Here is a 17,148-nt window from a genome sequence, read left to right as displayed (position 1 = left end):
TGCACTCCTGCGTTCACAGCAGTATGATCTACAATAGCCAAATCATGGAATCAGCCCAAGTGTCCGCCAACAGGTGAATGAAGAAGATGTGGCGTATATATACACAATGGAATATTATTTGACCGTGAAAAAGAATGAAACCTTGCCATTTGCAATGACATGGACGGAGCTAGAGTGTACAAGGCTAAGCGAAATAAGTCAGAGAAAGACCAATACCGCATGATTTCAGTCATATGTGGAATTTAAGAAACAAAACAAATGAGCAAAGGAAAAAAGAAAGAGAGAAATCAAGAAACAGGCTTTTTTTTTTTTTTTTTTTAGATTTTGTCAGAGAGAGAGAGAGAGAGCAAACAACGGGAGCAGAAGGCAGAGGGAGAAGCAGACCCCCTGCTGAGCAAGGAGCTCGATGCAGGATTTGATCCCAGGACCCTGGGATCATGACCTGAGCCGAAGGTAGCTGCTTAAACAACTGAGGCACCCAGGCGTCCCTAAGAAACAGACTTAACTATAGAGAACAAAGGGCTGGTTACTGGAGGGGAGGTGGGTGGGGGGATGGGTGAAATACGTGATGGGGATTAAAGGGTGCACTTGTCATGATGAGCGCTGAGTAATGTCTGTAAATGTTGAATCACTATATTGTACACCTGAAACTAACATAACATTGTATGTTAACTATACTGGAATTAACATAAAAAACTGAATAAAAGAAAGCATCCAAAAAAAAAAGAATCAAAGTCCTATTAATCAAGATCTTCCCTCTCTTCCTCTACCCATCTCCCTCTTCTCTTCCCTGCACTCACTGCTTCACCCCTACAGGCCACCGGCCACCTCGATATTCCTTGAATACATCATGATGTTCCCACCTCAGGACCTTTGCACATGCAGTGCCCTCTACCTGGGACACTTTCACCAACCTCCTCCATCTGGCTTCCTTCTCACCATTCGGCTCTCAGTACCAATGTCGCCTCTGCAAGGCAACCTGCCTTCACATCCCTGAGCAGGCAGGTCTCCTCTTCATCATAAGCTCACACAACAGCCATTAGACCTCACCATCAGGAACTAGGTCTCTAACGCAGGCAGGGGCAGCACCTGTCACGATTGGTCCCCTCTAAGTCCCCAGCATCCTGCACTTCTGTTGCATAGAAGGCCTAGGGCAAACTCAGAATGGAAGTCTGAACAAACCCACGTGCAAATCCCAAAGCTGGGGTTGTCCAGAAACTAAATAATTCTCTGAGCCTTAGTTTCCTCATCTGTAAAACTATAACAAGATACTTACTGAATTGTGCTGTTATGAAAACTCAATAAAATGATGTGTGCGATTCTAGCACATAGTAGGTACTGAAAGAAAGACTGTGTAAGCTTGGAAGCCACAGGCGCCCAGGATCTTGCAAGTCTCTTTTCAAACATAAGAGGCAAAGCTTCCAGGTTAATGCCAAAAAAGGGAATGACAACTTGCAGAGCAATAAACACACACTTTATGGACAAAATACAAGACAAAACATATTTCACAGGTGTATCCACAAATAAACAAAAGAGCAGAGAGAATTCTGGACCAACACAAACTGTGACCCCAAGGGATGGGGGGGGGGATTTCCATGTTTAAGCATTTCTGAATCACCTGAATTTTTTTATATTCCTTTAGTATTTGCAAAGTAAATTAAAAAACGCAAAACAAAGATCCCTGAGGCCCTCCCACCCCATCCCAACCGTCCACTCCTACTCCCCCAGCACAGGAAGCCAAAGGGACCTCCGTTGAGCTCCACTCCAGGGCTGGAACCCCTAGCACGGCTGGCCGTAGCTTAGTCACTGCCAGCAACAAGGAGCTCACCACCTCTCAAGGCAGCACTCTGGTTCATGGTTCTGGGGTCAAGTTTTCTCCTGGAGATGAGATTCTCACTTGGCCTAAGCTATTCCCACATGCCTCAGGGCTTCTCACTTGCCCACGCAGAAGTCCCGAAAGATGATGTCCAAGATCTCCTCGGTGCTGCCTCCGCCGGTGATGCGGCCCAGGTGACCCCGGGCAAGTCGCAGCGCCTCAGCAGCCAGGGCTAGGTCTTTTGTCTGCCTGTAGTGGCCGAGGGCATCCAGGCAGCCCTGGAGATGATGTTGGTGCCTTGCACGCGTCAGAAGCGGTGGGCCTGTGGACGGGTCCCCACACCTGGAAGGGAAAAAAGATGCGATCTTTCTCAACTTTCTCAACTACCATTGAAGGGGGATCATCACTTGCATTTTGTAGATCCAGAAAATGAGCCTTGGGGGGCGGGTAGGCAGCCCAAGCCAGTGGCTCAGCCCTGACTTGAACTTGGGTTGAGGCAGGCTGAGCGACAGGGACAGGCAGAGGCGGGGCGGGGCGGGGGAGCCGCTCACACTTCAGCCAGCTCCTTCCTCAGTGCTTCCAGGAGATCATCCAAGCCGTGTCCCGTCAAGCAGGACAGCAGCAGGTGCGGGGGCAGGTTGGGACTGGGGTCTGGGCCCCCTGGAGGCAGTAAGTCCGATTTGTTCAGCACCAGCAGGAGGCGCTGGCTGCTCTCACTGCGGCTCCCAGCGCCTGCGGGGGCGACAACGGTATCCAGGAAGTTGCAGCTGGACGGAGAGGCGAGATCAGAAGCATCCAGCACCGCCAGAATGAGGTCAGCCTGCTCCAGCCTGGGGGAACAGGGAGAACCAACCAAGTGACCCCGGAGTTGAGCAAAGGCATGGGGGTTGGGGGTGACCAGAGGGGCGGGGCTTGGCACGTGGGTGGGGGCGGGGCAAGATGGGTGGGGCTTGGTACATGGGGGCGGGGCAAACCAAGAGGGGAGGGGCAGGAACAGGGGCTGAATTTAAACCTCGGCTCGCCCCCACTCAAGAGGCCTCAGCAGGTTTTCCTGATTCAGGAGGGACACAAAATAATTGCAGCAAGGCAAAATGGAAGTGGAGGAGCTGTTTCCCCATCCCACCACCCTATCAGCCTACCTCTCCCTGGCGCGCCGCACGCCCTCCTGCTCCACAGGCCCCACGCCCTCACGCAACCCCGCCGTGTCGCTCAGCAGCGCGGGGAATCCGGCCAGGTCCACGGGGATCTCCAGCACGTCGCGGGTGGTACCCGGCTCCGGGGATACTATGGACACAGGCTTCCGGCCTGGGACGGGATTGGGGGTGGATATTATCACGAAGAGAGCGGGGTGGAAACCATGGAACCTCCCTGCTGAACTAAATTTTCATCCTCCTCACTCCTCCCGGCCCCGCCCCCGACACTAGGCCCCGCCTCCACCCGCCTCCCACGCACTGAGTAGGTTCACCAGGCTGCTCTTGCCAGCGTTGGGGGGTCCTGCGACCACTACGTGCGCTCCTGAGCGAAGCCTCTGCCCGCGCCTGGCATCTCGAAGATGTGCGCTCAGTGCCAGCTCCAGCTCCCGCACTTGGCTGTCAGCTGTGGATGGAAGAAAGGGAGGGGAAGGAGTGGGGCCTCCGAGGGCTATGATGCCAGGCGTCCCCAACCCCTAGGAGGACCCACCTTGCTCCAGGACGCCCTCCTCCAGGTTGTCATCCTCACCAAAGTCGATATAGGCCTCCACATGAGCCAGAGCCTGAGGGGTGGGGTGGGGGGGCAGAAGTGGTGATGGGGTAACCCAGGAACCCACCCCCCCCCCAATGGGCCCAGGTCGAACCTGACCCAAGAGACCAGACTGGAGGCGCATGCACAGGAAGCTCCCACGCACCGAACGGGTAGGTGAGGTCTCTGAGGCAGGGAATGGGCGAAGAGGGGGCTTGCCTTAGTGAGAGTCTTGGCCCAGCCATGGCAGATGTGGCCCAGTTCTCCGTCCAGCTGCCTCAGTGCCTGCCGCCGCTGTGCCTCGGTTTCTGCGTGAATTAGATCTGCCAGCCCCTCCACCTCGGTCAGGCTCAGCTTCCCGTGAGCGAATGCCCGCCTGGTGAACTCTCCAGCCTCGGCCGGCCGCAGCCCTGGCACACTGCCTGCGGGAAGGTACTGGGTCCTGAGCTCCCTGGCCCCCATCCAGGTCCACTGGCAGAGCCAGACTTCGAACCCAAGGCTACAGACTCACCCAGGGCCTGAAGGACGCCACTCACCACCGCTGGGCCTCCATGCACGTGGAATTCCGCACAGTCCTCCCCCGTGAAACTTTGGGGACCTAGTGTGGCGAGATGAGAGTCGAGGAGAGTACGCTAGGCAAACGCCTGGGGGGTGGGGGAGAGGAAACTGGGTCATGAGAGCTACAGTAGGTTCTGGATCTGGAACCCCTCACCTGGGAACCAGAGCACCAGCGCGCGGTCCAACGGCTCCCCGGAACGGGGGTGGCTGAGCAGGCGCAGGCAAGCGCTGCGAGCCGGGGGCAAGTCCCGGGGTGCCGTGAGGCTCTGGAGGGCGTGGCCGCTGGCGGGACCGCTGGTCCGGATCACCGCGATGCCGCAGCGGCCTTGGCCGGAGCTCAGCGCGAAGATAGTGGCCCCGGATCCGGGGGCCGGGGCGCCGCTGCCCTGGCGCGCGCACGATCTGGGACTGGAGAGGGAAAGAATCAGTGCCTCTGGGAGGGTCTGTTGCCGAGTGGCACGTGGATAGGGCGCTCGATGTTCGGAAGATGGCCCCGGTGGAGGTTCTTAGCTGGGGGATGGGCAGAATGGAGCGTCTGAGGCCAGACGGTGACCCGATTAAGGTCTCCGGGAACAGAAGTTGACCCAGATGTAGGTCTGCGACAGGGGGATGGATATATTGTGAGGGTGAGGGCGCTGATGTCGAAGTGTGATCCGAATGGGTACTCTGAGGCCAACAGATGACCCAGATGTGGGCTCTGCGGCAGAGGGATGAACGGATTGGGGCTTGGGAAAATGCGAAAGGTGGCTCTGCCCCCAGGGAACTGGGACCCAGATCCTAGGAAGAGGATTTGAAGCCCAAGCAGCACCCCACGCTGTGACACCCGTTTCCCGTATCGCCCCACCTGCGAGGCCCACGTGCGGCCCGGGCTACTAGGGTCCACAACCCCCGCCACATGGATTCACAACCAGCGACCCGCCTACCCTCTCTGCCTGGGCGGCTTCTAGTCCTGACAGGAGGCTCCACCCACTCCGCGGCGTGACTGGCAAAGTGCTTAACGACTTTCGATTATCATTGGGCTCCTTAGGAGGCGTACGGCCCACCCTCTGAAGATCTTCGTTTCTATTGGCCAGTGGCAGGGAAAGAGGCGGGGAAGGGGCTGGACGCGGGGGTGCAGCGAAATGGCGTTCCCCCGGCAACATTAGACCGAATTTTTAGGATCCTAGAACCGCGGGTATCCCAGACACCGGAAATGAGGGGTGGGAGGAAGAACGGGGCTTGGCCCAGGGCCGTGGGAATTACACCGAGGCGAGGGTTCCAGCCCCGTATTTTCCATCTGGCCACTTCGTAGCTTTAGGCGAAGCAAGAGCATCTCAGGGGCGGAGAGGGATGAGTTCCGGGATACCCACGCCCTGGCCCTAGTAAAATCTTGTTCAAATTTCTGGGACGATTCCTACCTGTGTTCCCAGAACTCCCCCTGTTTCTCGCCCCCTCCCCCAGCTTTCCCTCCCGCCGTTCCCTCCTCCCCGGATACTCTTCTTCATTTGACAAACTCATCCTCAGGACCTAGCTCCAAGGTCCCCTCCGACAGGACACCTTTCTGGAATCCCCAGTACAGCCCTCTCTGCCCTCTGGCCTTTCCTGGCCCAGGCCTGCTCCTGCAGAGCTGAGTGTCCGGTCTGTCTCTGGCTCCCCGAAAGCCAGAAAGGGGAGTCTCAGGGATTTCTTTCAGGTTAACCCAGGACAGCGCAGAATAGCGGAATAAAGCGCTGATGGTGGAATTCTAGACACTGGCTGGGCGGGGTCTCCGCGGGCGCTTTCGCACGGACAATTCTCTGGTTCTTGGACGGAGCGGGCGGGCGACGCACTTGCGCTTGGGGAAGAATCTGTCGGACCCGCTGGAGTTCTAATCCCTGCCTCGACCCGCTCAACTTTTTCATTTGTCAGAGAGTGACAGACGCGAAAACTCACCTTCTCCGAATTGTTCCATCTGTCATAAGTATACATCAGGTGCCTACTGTGTGCGCTAAGAACCAGAAGGGGCTCCTGGCCTCTCTGGGCTCTCAGTCTAACAGAAAAGGCTACTCAGGACGGTCAGGGGTCTGGGTGCAGATAAAATACAGAACGCCCAGTTAAATGTGAATTTCGGATACACAATAAATAAGGTTTTGGTGTAACTATGTCCCATGTAATATTTGGGACATCCCAAAAGTGTATTCGTTTGTCTGAAATTCATTCATACAGTGGGAGGGCTGTACTTTTATTTGCTAAACTTGGAAGATCTATGGGGTCCTCTCTGAGGAGGTTACATCCTGAGGGGAGCAGGGGTTAACTGGACGGAGAGGGCGTGAGGAGTGCACATGCTAAGGCCCTGAGGCTGGACGTGCTTCATTTATTAATTTGTATTCTAGCTGTGAAGTTATTGCTACCTGGAATCTCCCCCAATCAGGCCCTCCCCCTCCCACGTCCTGCCCTCGTCAAATCACGCCCAACGCAAGATTCCAAACCGCGCCTTTGTAGATGGGGAAAACTAAGGCTGGAAGGCGGAGAATCCAGTCCCGGGACGGGCGGGGACGAGACCCAGAATTCGACGCGGGCGGGGACACATCCTTGGTGACTGCATCTTCGATGCGGGCGGAGACGAGCAGCAGAAAGCGAAGTGGGCGGGCGAGAACGGAATCTAGAAAACAACACGGGCGGAGTCGAGAACCCAAGAGCGACGTGCGCGGGGACGAGAAGGAGAATCGAGGTTCCGCGCGGGCGGAGACTAGAAGCAGCGCTCGGGCACGCGGGGACGGCGGCCGGCGCGGGCGGGCGCGGCCTTTGTCTCCACCTCCAGCTCGCTCCGCGGCTGCACCGGCCCGATGATCCCGCGGCCCCCAGGCGCTCCGGCTGCCCGCAGCCCCTGACCTGGCCTGCGCTCGCCATGGCCGAAGGAACCTCCAGCGCCGGGGGCACGTCCCTGGAGGGCGAGCGTGGCAAGAGGCCCCCGCCTGAGGGCGAGCCTGCAGCCCCGGCGTCTGGAGTTCTGGGTATGTGTGCGGCGGCTGGATCTGACAGGGTTGCAGGTGCCTGTGGTGCGCGCGGCGGCTGGACGCGGAGTGGGATTGGGCTCAGCCGTCCCGGGCCTGGAGTCCAGTCGAGGGGCCGGCTTCTCCCGGCACTGCGGCTGCGGCGGGGCCAGCGCGGCCGGGACGGTACAGGGGGCGGGGGTCCCAGCGCAGAGACTTGGACACGCCCCTCCGAGAGCCCCGGCTCGGGGCTGAGCTCAGTCACCCCTTTGGGTTACCGGATCGCAGCCCGGCAGGGATGCGCGTGAGAGAGCCTCTCCGCAGAGGATACGGAACCATACGGTCCTGGGTTCGAATCCCAGCTCGCCTGTGTGACCTTGGGTGCGTGACTTAAACGCCCTGGTTCTCAGTTTCCTCACCTGTGAAATGGGGGTAAGAACCAAGCCCAGCTATGAGGACACGCTGACATGATGTGGTGAAGCGCTCGCTCGCTCGGGGCTGCTAGTGAGCGCCCCATCGATTGTGGGTTTGGAGGCGGAGCTGGGCCTCAAGAATGAGTAAGATTTGTAAGGGAGGACCTGGGGGAAGGGCATTCCTGGAGGAGGGCCTGGCTGGTGCAAGGACGTGGAGGGAAGGAAACAAGCTGAGGCCAAACCTTGCAGGTCCCTAGATGCCAGACTCAGTGCAGAGGAGCCGTGGCGAGTGTGCGTGCGAGCAGGGGTTAGGACTGGAGGTACTACACTAGAGGCTGGGGTCTTGGTCTGGGAGTGGCCTGACCTGGGCCCTGCCCTGCCTGCCCCCTAGATAAGCTTTTTGGGAAGCGGCTCCTGCAGGCTGGTCGCTACCTGGTATCCCACAAGGCGTGGATGAAGACAGTGCCTACAGAGAACTGCGACGTCCTGATGACCTTTCCAGGTACCTGTGCCCGCCGCCTGCCTAGTGCCCAGATGGGCTCCCTTGAGCTGGGCTCCCCTGAGTAGGCGTCTGTAAGAGGCCTCGGACCTCTTGTGGCAAGGGCCATCAGTCCCTGTGCCCCTTGGCAGACACGACTGATGACCACACGCTGCTATGGCTGCTGAACCACATCCGCGTGGGCATCCCTGAGCTCATCGTGCAAGTCCGCCACCACCGCCACACGCGTGCCTATGCCTTCTTCGTCACCGCCACGTATGAGAGGCGAGTCTCTGTCCCTGGACTCTCGCTGATCCTGCTACCCAGCTCCCCCGCCTTTCCGAGCATCAACTGTGAGGTGTAGCGCCCTGCGTATGTCCCAGGTGGCCGCCGAGTACACCATCCCTAGCTCCAGGATGGTGAGCCAGGGTCTCCCCATGACCCACCTCCGTGTCTTCCTGGCAGCCTACTTCGAGGAGCCGACGAGCTGGGTTTGCGCAAAGCGGTGAAGGCCGAGTTTGGCGGGGGCACCCGAGGCTTCTCTTGCGAGGAGGACTTCATCTACGAGAATGTGGAGAGTGAGCTGCGCTTCTTCACCTCCCAGGTGCGACCAGCTCTGGCTCCCAGTCCGCACCCCTAGCGCTTGGGCTGCTGCTCCCTGTGCTCAAGCCCTGCCCTGTTCCGCGCAGGAACGCCAGAGCATCATCCGCTTTTGGCTGCAGAACCTACGCGCGAAGCAGGGTGAGGCACTGCACAATGTGCGCTTTCTGGAGGACCAGCCAATCAGTAAGCAGGCGGGACCAATCTCCAATCACACGTGGGGAGTTGGGAGGGGCTCTTAGAATACAGCCTATCAGTGCGAGAGGGTGGAGCCTAGAGACAACAGACCAAAAAAGCTAGGGAAGAGTGGGGTGGGACCTGGAGACATCAATCAATGTGGTGAGGGGGGTGTGGCCTTAGCCTAGGGGTGGGGCTTACGCCCCGGAAGCCCTTCCAAGAGAAACCGTTGTCTGGGTCTGGGATTAGGTAGGGGCAGGACCATGGACAGCACTCCATGCCCTGTGTGGTGAGGCCCTGGGCCTCAGTTTCCTCTCCAAGAGACCAGCTGCTGCAAGTTCACCTTCTGACGCCAGCTTTGCACCATTCCTCAGAGGTTCAGAGCAGTGAACTGAGGCCAAATGGCTTTATTTAAAAACGAGGTTCCACACTGGGACCCCACCCTCCCAGATGGATTCCTGCACCCTCTCCTAGCTGTCTCTGCACCTCCGAAGTTCTGAAGGAGAACCAGATATCCTGCCCACTTAAAATTCCTCCCCTGGAAAGAGCCTCTGAAGATTGAAAAGCAGGGAAAAACTGTGACTTGGGTTTCGGCCGGCGCAGGGGCTGAGGGTGGGGAACTGGCCAGGCCAGGCCCAGGCAGAAGGGTGGGGCTCAACTGCTCTTGTCCCCCAACAGTCCCTGAGCTGGCGGCCCGTGGCATCATCCAGCAGGTGTTCCCGGTCCACGAGCAGCGTATCCTGAACCGCCTCATGAAGTCATGGGTGCAAGCTGTGTGTGAAAACCAGCCTCTAGGTGCGGCCCCAGGTCGAGGGTGTGTGGGAGTCTCAGGAAGTGGGCAGGGCTGACTGGGACCCCGCCCTGTGCTCCTGGCAGATGAGATCTGTGACTACTTTGGAGTGAAGATTGCCATGTACTTTGCCTGGCTGGGCTTCTACACATCAGCGATGGTATACCCAGCCGTCTTTGGCTCCGTCCTGTACACATTTACGGAGGCTGACCAGGTGCTGGGGGTGGGCTGGGCTGGGGCTGGAGTGCCTGAGACACCCTCCTCCCTGGGCCAACCTGGCCAACAACTCAGCCTTCCACCATCCCCAGACAAGCCGGGATGTATCGTGTGTGGTTTTTGCCCTCTTCAACGTGGTCTGGTCAACCCTGTTCTTGGAGGAATGGAAACGGAGGGGAGCAGAGCTGGCCTACAAGTGGGGGACGCTGGACTCACCTGGGGAAGCTGTGGAGGAACCACGACCTCAGTTCAGGGTCAGTCGGGGTGCGTGAGTCCAAGGACTCCAAGAATGAGAGGGGGAGGCAGGGGGTGGGGGGCACTGCAGGGGCAAAGACAAGGTGTAAAATAGGGCTGCAGCATCAGAGAGGGTATGCCAGGTGGGGGGCTCTGCATGCCCTGAAGAAGAGGTGTGGGAAACTGCATTTGAGGGGCTGGGGAAAGTGGACTTGGGGGGCACCCCGAAAGAGGCATGGTGGAGGGAAACAGAACTCAGGGGCCTTGGGAAGGCTGTGTGGGGACAGGGGCAGCCCCTCTGGCCTCACGCTGTGCCCCACCCCCACCCTCTGCCAGGGTGTCCGGCGCATTAGCCCCGTGACAAGGGCTGAGGAGTTCTACTACCCGCCCTGGAAGCGGCTGCTCTTCCAGCTGCTCGTGAGCCTCCCCTTGTGCCTCACCTGCCTGGCCTGCGTGTTCCTACTCATGCTCGGCTGCTTCCAGCTGCAGGTGACCTCCGGTCCCCAGCCCTGGCCTTGGCCCTGACCTGGCCGCCGCTGGCCCAGGACCACTCCGGGCTGTGCCTAGATGCCAGGGTGACTGGTGAACCCCCGTCCCTACAGGAGCTGGTGCTGAGCGTGAAAGGGCTGCCCCGTCTTGCCCGCTTCCTGCCCAAGGTTGTGCTGGCCCTGCTGGTCAGCGCCAGTGCTGAGGGCTATAAGAAGCTCGCCATCTGGCTCAACGACATGGGTACGCCCTGCAAGGGGAGGGCCTGCTGCCCTGGGGAGGAAGGTCCCTACTGCCCTTCAGGGCCCCCGCTGCCTTCAGGGGGCCCGGGCTGCCTCCTCACTCACCCCCTCGGCCCCCAGAGAATTACCGGCTGGAGAGCGCCTATGAGAAGCACCTCATTATCAAAGTCGTCCTGGTGAGTGGCAGCCAGCAGGCAGGCAGCAAGGGCTCTGCGTGGGGCATAGGAGGGGCTCCTGGGGATGGGGGTGGCAGAGGGACTGCCCTCCTGCTTCCTTCCCACAGTTCCAGTTTGTCAACTCCTACCTGAGCCTCTTCTACATCGGCTTCTACCTCAAGGACATGGAGCGCTTGAAAGAGGTGAGACCCCAGCCCAAGGCAGAGCCCCCCACCACAGTGGTGGCCAAGGGGGGCCGGACTTGTCCACCCAAGGGGTCCACGGGCTCTCCAGCCCCTCCCCCCCCTCCTCCATCCTTCTCTCTCTGTCCGTCCGTCCGTTCGTCCATGTGTCCTCTCTCTGCCTGTCGTTCCCCCATCTGTCTGTCCACCTGTCCGTCGGTCCCTCCACAGCTCCTGCTCGTCCTGTCCCTGTCCCAGAGCCTCGAGCGGCAGCTTCGGGCGGTGCTGGTCCCGCTCGCGGCCCTGCGGTTCCGCCTGCTCCTCCTCTCCCTCCGGGGCCTCCTGCTCGTGGCCCGGGCCAAAGTATGGGCAGATGGCGAGCCCACGGGGCCTCGCCAGGGCGGGCAGTGTGGCTGTGCTTGGGGCCTCGCGCTGCCTGAGCCAAGGGTGCATGTTCCAAGGGGCGGGCTCTGCTGATGGGGTGCAGATAGCAGGGGTCCCTCGAGGCCCTGGGCCCCAGCTGAGCTCCTGGGCAGTGCTCCAAGCAGGGGGACCCTGAGCCCCAGCAGGGTGGAAACGTGCATTGCAATCCCAGGAGGTTGGCTCGGAGCACTGCAGCCTGCCGGGCTCCAGTTGGTGGGAGAGGCTGCAGAGGTTGCTGCTGGGGCCGCCATGTCCAGGGACCTCATTAAATGGGGTGGAGACAGCAATTGGGTTCGGGGCATGTGTCTGGCAACTTGCTCCTGGAGGGCGGCTCCCTAGTCCCCACAGCCTGCCCCCGGTGTCCCCGGGCCCTGCCTGCGCCCCACGTGGCCTCTCTCCTCCCCCTTCCTGCCCCCAGATGCTGGCCACTCTGCTGATCACCCGCCAGTTCCTCCAGAACGTGCGCGAGGTCCTGCAGCCGCACCTGTACCGGCGGCTGGGCCGCGGCGAGCTCGGCCTGCAGGCAGCCTGGGAGCTGGCCCGTGCCCTGCTCGGCCTGCTGAGCCTCCAGCGCCCCGCACCCCGTCGCCTTGAACCCCAGGCTGAAGAGGGGGGTGGTGGTGGTGGTGGCGGAGGCCGTAGGTGTCTCAGTGGGGGCTGCGGGGCCCCCGAGGAGGAGGAGGAGGCACCAGTGGAACGGAGGCCCGCAGGGGAAGGGGGGGAGGTGGGGGATGGGTCTCGGGGGGGCAAGGAGGACGAGGACGAGGAGGAGGAGGAAGAGGAGGATGAGGAAGATGATGAGGAGGAGGGCGAGGAGAGCAGCCTCCTGGACTGTGGGCTCCGGCTGAAGAAGGTCAGCTTTGCTGAACGAGCGGCGGGGCGGCGGCGGCCTGGCCCCGAGGCCATCCTGGAGGAGGGGAGCCCCACTATGGTGGAGAAGGGGCTGGAGCCGGGAGTATTCACGCTGGCCGAAGAAGACGACGAGGCTGAAGGGGCTCCCAGCAGTCCTGAGCGGGAGCCCCCGGCCGTCCTGCTCCGCCGGGCTGGGGGCGAGGGCCGTGACCAGGGGCCAGATGGGGGCCCAGACCCAGAGCCTGGCTCGGGTGACTCAGGCCGGAGGCAGCGGCGGCAGAATCGGTCGTCTTGGATTGACCCACCGGAGGAGGAGCACTCACCCCAGCTCACCCAGGCCGAGCTTGAGAGCTGTATGAAGAAGTACGAGGTGAGGAGGGTGCATCGGAGGCGCAAGGCCAGGCCCGTGGGGGGGGGCAGGGCACGTGGCCTGAGGAGTGATCTAGGGGGCGTGATAAAATGGGGCCCCCGATGTGGTTGGGAACTTGGTGGATGGGGAGCTCTGGGTCCCTTCAGGAGAATTGGAGGGTGGGAGGCAGGCTTGAGAGAAGAGGGTAGTCGGAGGTAGGAGGCATCTGGGTCTGAGGGAGGGGGACCAAGGCCACACCCAGGCACCCGCCTGCAGGACACCTTCCAGGACTACCAGGAGATGTTCGTGCAGTTCGGCTACGTCGTCCTCTTCTCGTCTGCCTTCCCCCTGGCTGCTCTGTGCGCCCTGGTCAACAACCTCATTGAGATCCGGAGCGATGCCCTCAAGCTGTGCACAGGGCTACAGCGGCCCTTCGGGCAGCGGGTGGAGAGCATCGGCCAGTGGCAGGTGTGGGGAGCGCCAGAGCCCAGGCCCGGAGGCAGTTCGGGGGTGGGGGCGCTGGGGAGAAGCGGGAGGCCCAGGCAGGGTGGCCAGACCCCACCTGAGCCCCGCCCCCTGCCCCGCCCCACTCCTGTGTGCCCCTGCAGAAGGTGATGGAGGCCATGGGGGTCCTGGCCATCGTGGTCAACTGCTACCTGATTGGCCAGTGCGGGCAGCTGCAGCGCCTCTTCCCCTGGCTCAGCCCGGAGGCGGCCATCGTGTCCGTGGTGGTGCTCGAGGTGGGGCTGGTGACTGGGTGGAGGAGCTGGGGGGCAGCAGGGCGTCCCCGAGCCTGCAGCCTCTCCCTCTGTCGCCTCAGCACTTTGCCCTGCTCCTCAAGTATCTCATCCACGTGGCCATCCCTGACATCCCGGGCTGGGTAGCCGAGGAGATGGCCAAGCTTGAGTACCAGCGCCGGGAGGCCTTCAAGGTACGCGGGTGTGGGACTGGGCTGGGTTGCTGCCCGCTCTCAGCGGGGCTTCTCAGCCTTGCCGGGCTGGCCACCAGCCGCCAGCCAGCCGCTGAGCGGAAGGAGAAGAAGGGCGGGGCCCCAGGGAATAATGAGCATGCCGCCGGGGCCGCTCCGTCCCTGGGATCCCTGGTGGCATCCAGCACCGGGCTGGCACTTGTGAACCCTTAGTCATCGCCAGCTCGCCGGCAGTGCCCTGTTTGGGGCCAGGGACAAGGCTGATGCTTCCTAGAAGCCCAGCTTCTGCCACATTCCCCAGAAAGCTGCAGAGTGGGCCAAGGAGCTCACCAGCGCCAGGCGGCGCTCTCCGTGGTCATGGAAACGTTCTGTGTCTGCACTGTGGCTTCTTGCTCCGGGCGGGCGTTGGCCACTTGAGATGGGGGCTGGTACAACCGAGAGACGGAAGTCTTATTTTATTTCATTTTAATTACTTAAATTGGCATTGACAAAGCCACGTGTGGCTCCTGGACTGGCCAGGGCGGACGCTGGTATGCGTCAGTCATGACTCGATCTGTCACTGGTTCTCCAGAAAGTGGAGAACTGTTGAGGCCCAAGATGTGTTTACATTCTCCCAGTTCTTAAGACTGTGCCCTCACACATGGCTGGGGACAGAGTTGGTGGCCAGTAATGTCCCCGTTCTCTTGTCGGTTCTCAGAAACCACTGGCATGGATCCAGGAATGCAGTTGGTGCCTAATAAGTGGTTAGATGTCTCCATACTTTCTCAGAGAGCCTCCGGGTGGGCCCAGGGGTACAGCTGGTGCCCAGTATGTGCTTGGACCTCTCCCCACTCCTGCAGAGAGCACCTGCGGGGGCCTGGAACCTCAGCTGGCTCCGGCTCACACACCCTCTCTGCCCAGTCCCTATAATGGCTCTACTCTGCCCGCAGAGACACGAACGCCAGGCCCAGCACCGCTACCAGCAGCAGCAGCGGCGGAGGAGGGAGGAGGAGGAGCGCCAGCGCCATGCAGAGCACCATGCCCGGCGAGAGCGCGATGCCGGCGGCCGGGAGGAGGCCCGGCCGGAAGGCTCTGGGCTGGACCCCGCTGCCCCTGAGAAGGCCTCCACCAAGGCCAAGGGCAGCGGGACGGGTGGCCACGGGCAAGAGCGGCCCAAGCGCCCGGGGTCCTTGCTGGCACCCAACAACGTCATGAAGCTGAAGCAGATCATCCCGCTGCAGGGCAAGTTCCTGTCATCTGGGGCAACATCCTCACTGGCCAGTGCGGGGGCCGGCCCTGCCGCCCGGCCACCCCCTGCCCAGTCACCCACGGGGAGTGACACCCGCCTGCCAGCCTTCCTCAGCTTCAAGTTCCTCAAGTCGCCTGAGACCCGGCGGGACCCAGAGCGCAGCCACTCACCGCCCAAGGCCTTCCACGCTGGCAAGCTCTTCCCTTTCGGCGGGGCCCGGGCTGACAGCGGGTCCAACGGGGCAGGTGGGCAGGCCCGGCTGGACGGGACCCCCGGCGGCAGCGGCGGCGGCGGCGGAGGCCGAGCCCAGCGGAGTGGGCCGGCAGACGAGGCTGCGGCTGAGGAGCCGGACGCCCCCCGGCCTGAAGAGGAAGGCTCAGGTCACAAGCTTTAACTCGGGGGTGGGGACTCTGGGCCGGGTTTTGCGGGGAGGGATGGGATGGCCAGGCCTGGGGAGAGGGGTGAAGGGGACAGAGGAGGCCCGGTCTCTGGTACCGGTTGGGAGCCTGGGTACGTGGAGTCTCTCAAGTCAAAGCCTGCTCAGTGTCTCCAGGTTCCCGGTAGCCAAAGCCCCCTGACCCTGTGCCCCTCCCAGGGCACCCTGCCCACCGAGCTCTGGGGCCAGGAGAGGAGATGAAAGGGGCTTCACCACCTGGCCCAGCCTCCTCTCCTGCCCCTATGAGAACCCCATACCCAGCTCACTCTGGGGGGGGACTGGACCCCCTCCAGGCCTCTATGCAAGTCCTCACCCTGCAGCCCAGCTGTTCAAGGAGGCCTTCCTTGGAGGTGGGGGCTGGAGCTGCCCCTTCGGGGAGCTTGGGGTGCTCGGCCACAGGCTGCACCCATATCCGTGCTGAGCAGAGGTGCCAGCCTCACGCCACCCATCCCCACCTTGTGGGTCCCCACCCCAGCCCCACCGAGCCCCAGGCTCCAGCAGCTCATCCCCCAGGGAGCCCAAGAGGTGGCAGCTGCAGCACCAGGGACACAGGTCAGAAATCAGAGGGACTTCCTCAGACTGTCCTCTCCCCATGATGGGGAGGGGCCCAGTGCCCAGAGGCAGGGGATGCACCCGAAGACGCCCACCCCTTGTCACTGATCAGAAGCAATAAGGCCCTCGATGTGCCTGGAAGCCCGGGAGGGAGCGCGGGCAGGGTCTGAGCGGGGTCCGGCGGCGGGGGCGGCAACCCCCCGGAACGGCCCCTCTCGCCTCCGCAGGGACAGCGCTGGCCCCCGTGGGCGCCCCTGCCCTCCGCACCCGCCGCAGCCGGAGCCCCGCGCCACCGCCAACGCCGCTGCCCCGGCCCCCGACACCGCCCGCAGGCTGCTGGCAGTGGGACGGGCCATGGGGCTGCGGGGGCGAGGGCACCGCCCCCCGTCAGGCACCCGCCCCCGTCGCTGCCGAGTGCCCGCCCTGCGCCCTCGCCGGGCCCCCGCCAGCCCCGCAGCCCCTGCCGGGGGACGCCAGCTTCTACAGCCTCCCGCCCCCGCCGCCCACCTCCGAGCCCACCGAGCCCCCGGCGCCCTCGCCCAGCCCCAGCCCCAGTCCCCAGGCCGTGTGCTGGCCCAGCGGCTGGCATTAGCTCCACCCGCCCGCCCTGCCTTCCTGTTCTCATATGCAATAGCAGTTCCGTGGACCCGGGCGGCGGCCGCCACCCAGAAAACACGCTTCGGCCCGACGGCCCCCAGTATTGGCTGCTCTCCTGGGGCAGGGCTGGGGGCCGGGCCCCCCATCTGCCGTTTTCCTTTAGACCCGGATGGGGAAAACGAAAGGAAACCCCAAAAAACCAACAGAAAACACACAGAATAGGCGATTATTTATTTGTTTTTAATTTATTTTGTCATATTTTTGTAAAACGGCAGAAATGCAATAAAAAGTATATTTCAACAGTGCCCGAGGACAGAGCAGTGGAAGGGGAATCGAGGGGGCCCAGTTACTTGTAGTTGGTGCTGGCTTTTGGGGGACCTAGCAGGCCTAGGGTGGGGGCCCCTCCCATCCTCTGACCCTTAGGGGCCTCCTCCTAAGAACTGGGTCTTGAGGCCACAGATGGAAAACTCCAGACCGCACCAACTCTGAGTCGGCCCAGATTTGGGGGCTGACTCCAGGCCTGGGGCCCCTGGGAGGAGCCACAGAGCCTCAGGCCCTGGCGTCAGCCTCCTAGACAAAGGAAGAAATCTCCAAGTGTTGAAAAGATGCAGCAGTTTGGGTGTGGGGCCTGGGTCCTGAATTGGCCTTGGCCCTGCAGGGTGATTGAGGTGACAGTCCTCTTGGCCTGACTTTCTGGCATAACTGTCCCCCCACCCCGCCCCGCCCAGGCTGCCATCTGAAGAGTCACACGCGGTGGAAAAAACTT

The 17,148-nt window shown here is 61.6% G+C and overlaps 2 protein-coding genes across 5 annotated transcripts; one reads left to right on the top strand and one right to left on the bottom strand.

Moving 5' to 3' along the window:
- Window positions 1-1,458: 1,458 nt before the first annotated feature.
- On the bottom strand, window positions 1,459-5,824 carry GTPBP3 (GTP binding protein 3, mitochondrial). Of its 4 annotated transcripts, none has more exons than XM_032867600.1 (9): window positions 5,017-5,824; window positions 4,248-4,501; window positions 4,047-4,133; window positions 3,755-3,953; window positions 3,497-3,569; window positions 3,269-3,412; window positions 2,956-3,121; window positions 2,368-2,646; window positions 1,459-2,158 (listed from the first exon to the last, which is right to left on the bottom strand). In XM_032867600.1, the coding sequence occupies exons 1-9, from the start codon at window positions 5,233-5,235 to the stop codon at window positions 1,933-1,935; spliced, it is 1,647 nt and encodes a 548-aa protein (XP_032723491.1). In that variant the 5' UTR covers window positions 5,236-5,824; the 3' UTR covers window positions 1,459-1,932. The 4 variants fall into 4 exon arrangements, with proteins under 4 accessions (XP_032723491.1, XP_032723493.1, XP_032723492.1 ...); XM_032867602.1 differs by having other exon boundaries at window positions 3,296-3,412; XM_032867601.1 differs by having other exon boundaries at window positions 3,755-3,957; window positions 4,072-4,133.
- Window positions 5,825-6,586: 762 nt separating this feature from the next.
- ANO8 (anoctamin 8) lies at window positions 6,587-16,988 on the top strand. The gene is made up of 18 exons (XM_032867595.1): window positions 6,587-7,065; window positions 7,849-7,959; window positions 8,088-8,220; window positions 8,401-8,539; window positions 8,625-8,721; window positions 9,391-9,507; window positions 9,589-9,716; window positions 9,811-9,972; window positions 10,289-10,441; window positions 10,555-10,681; window positions 10,801-10,856; window positions 10,964-11,038; window positions 11,859-12,662; window positions 12,918-13,109; window positions 13,250-13,381; window positions 13,462-13,572; window positions 14,499-15,177; window positions 16,013-16,988. Exons 1-18 carry the CDS (start codon window positions 6,960-6,962, stop codon window positions 16,375-16,377), a joined length of 3,687 nt encoding a protein of 1,228 aa, XP_032723486.1. The 5' UTR covers window positions 6,587-6,959; the 3' UTR covers window positions 16,378-16,988.
- Window positions 16,989-17,148: the final 160 nt, after the last annotated feature.

Source organism: Lontra canadensis, unplaced genomic scaffold (genome assembly GCF_010015895.1).
Source record: "Lontra canadensis isolate GAN:19392208 unplaced genomic scaffold, GSC_riverotter_1.0 scaffold35, whole genome shotgun sequence".
In the NCBI taxonomy this organism is placed as follows: Eukaryota; Metazoa; Chordata; class Mammalia; order Carnivora; family Mustelidae; genus Lontra; species Lontra canadensis.
This window is presented reverse-complemented; position numbering and strand designations above follow the sequence as displayed.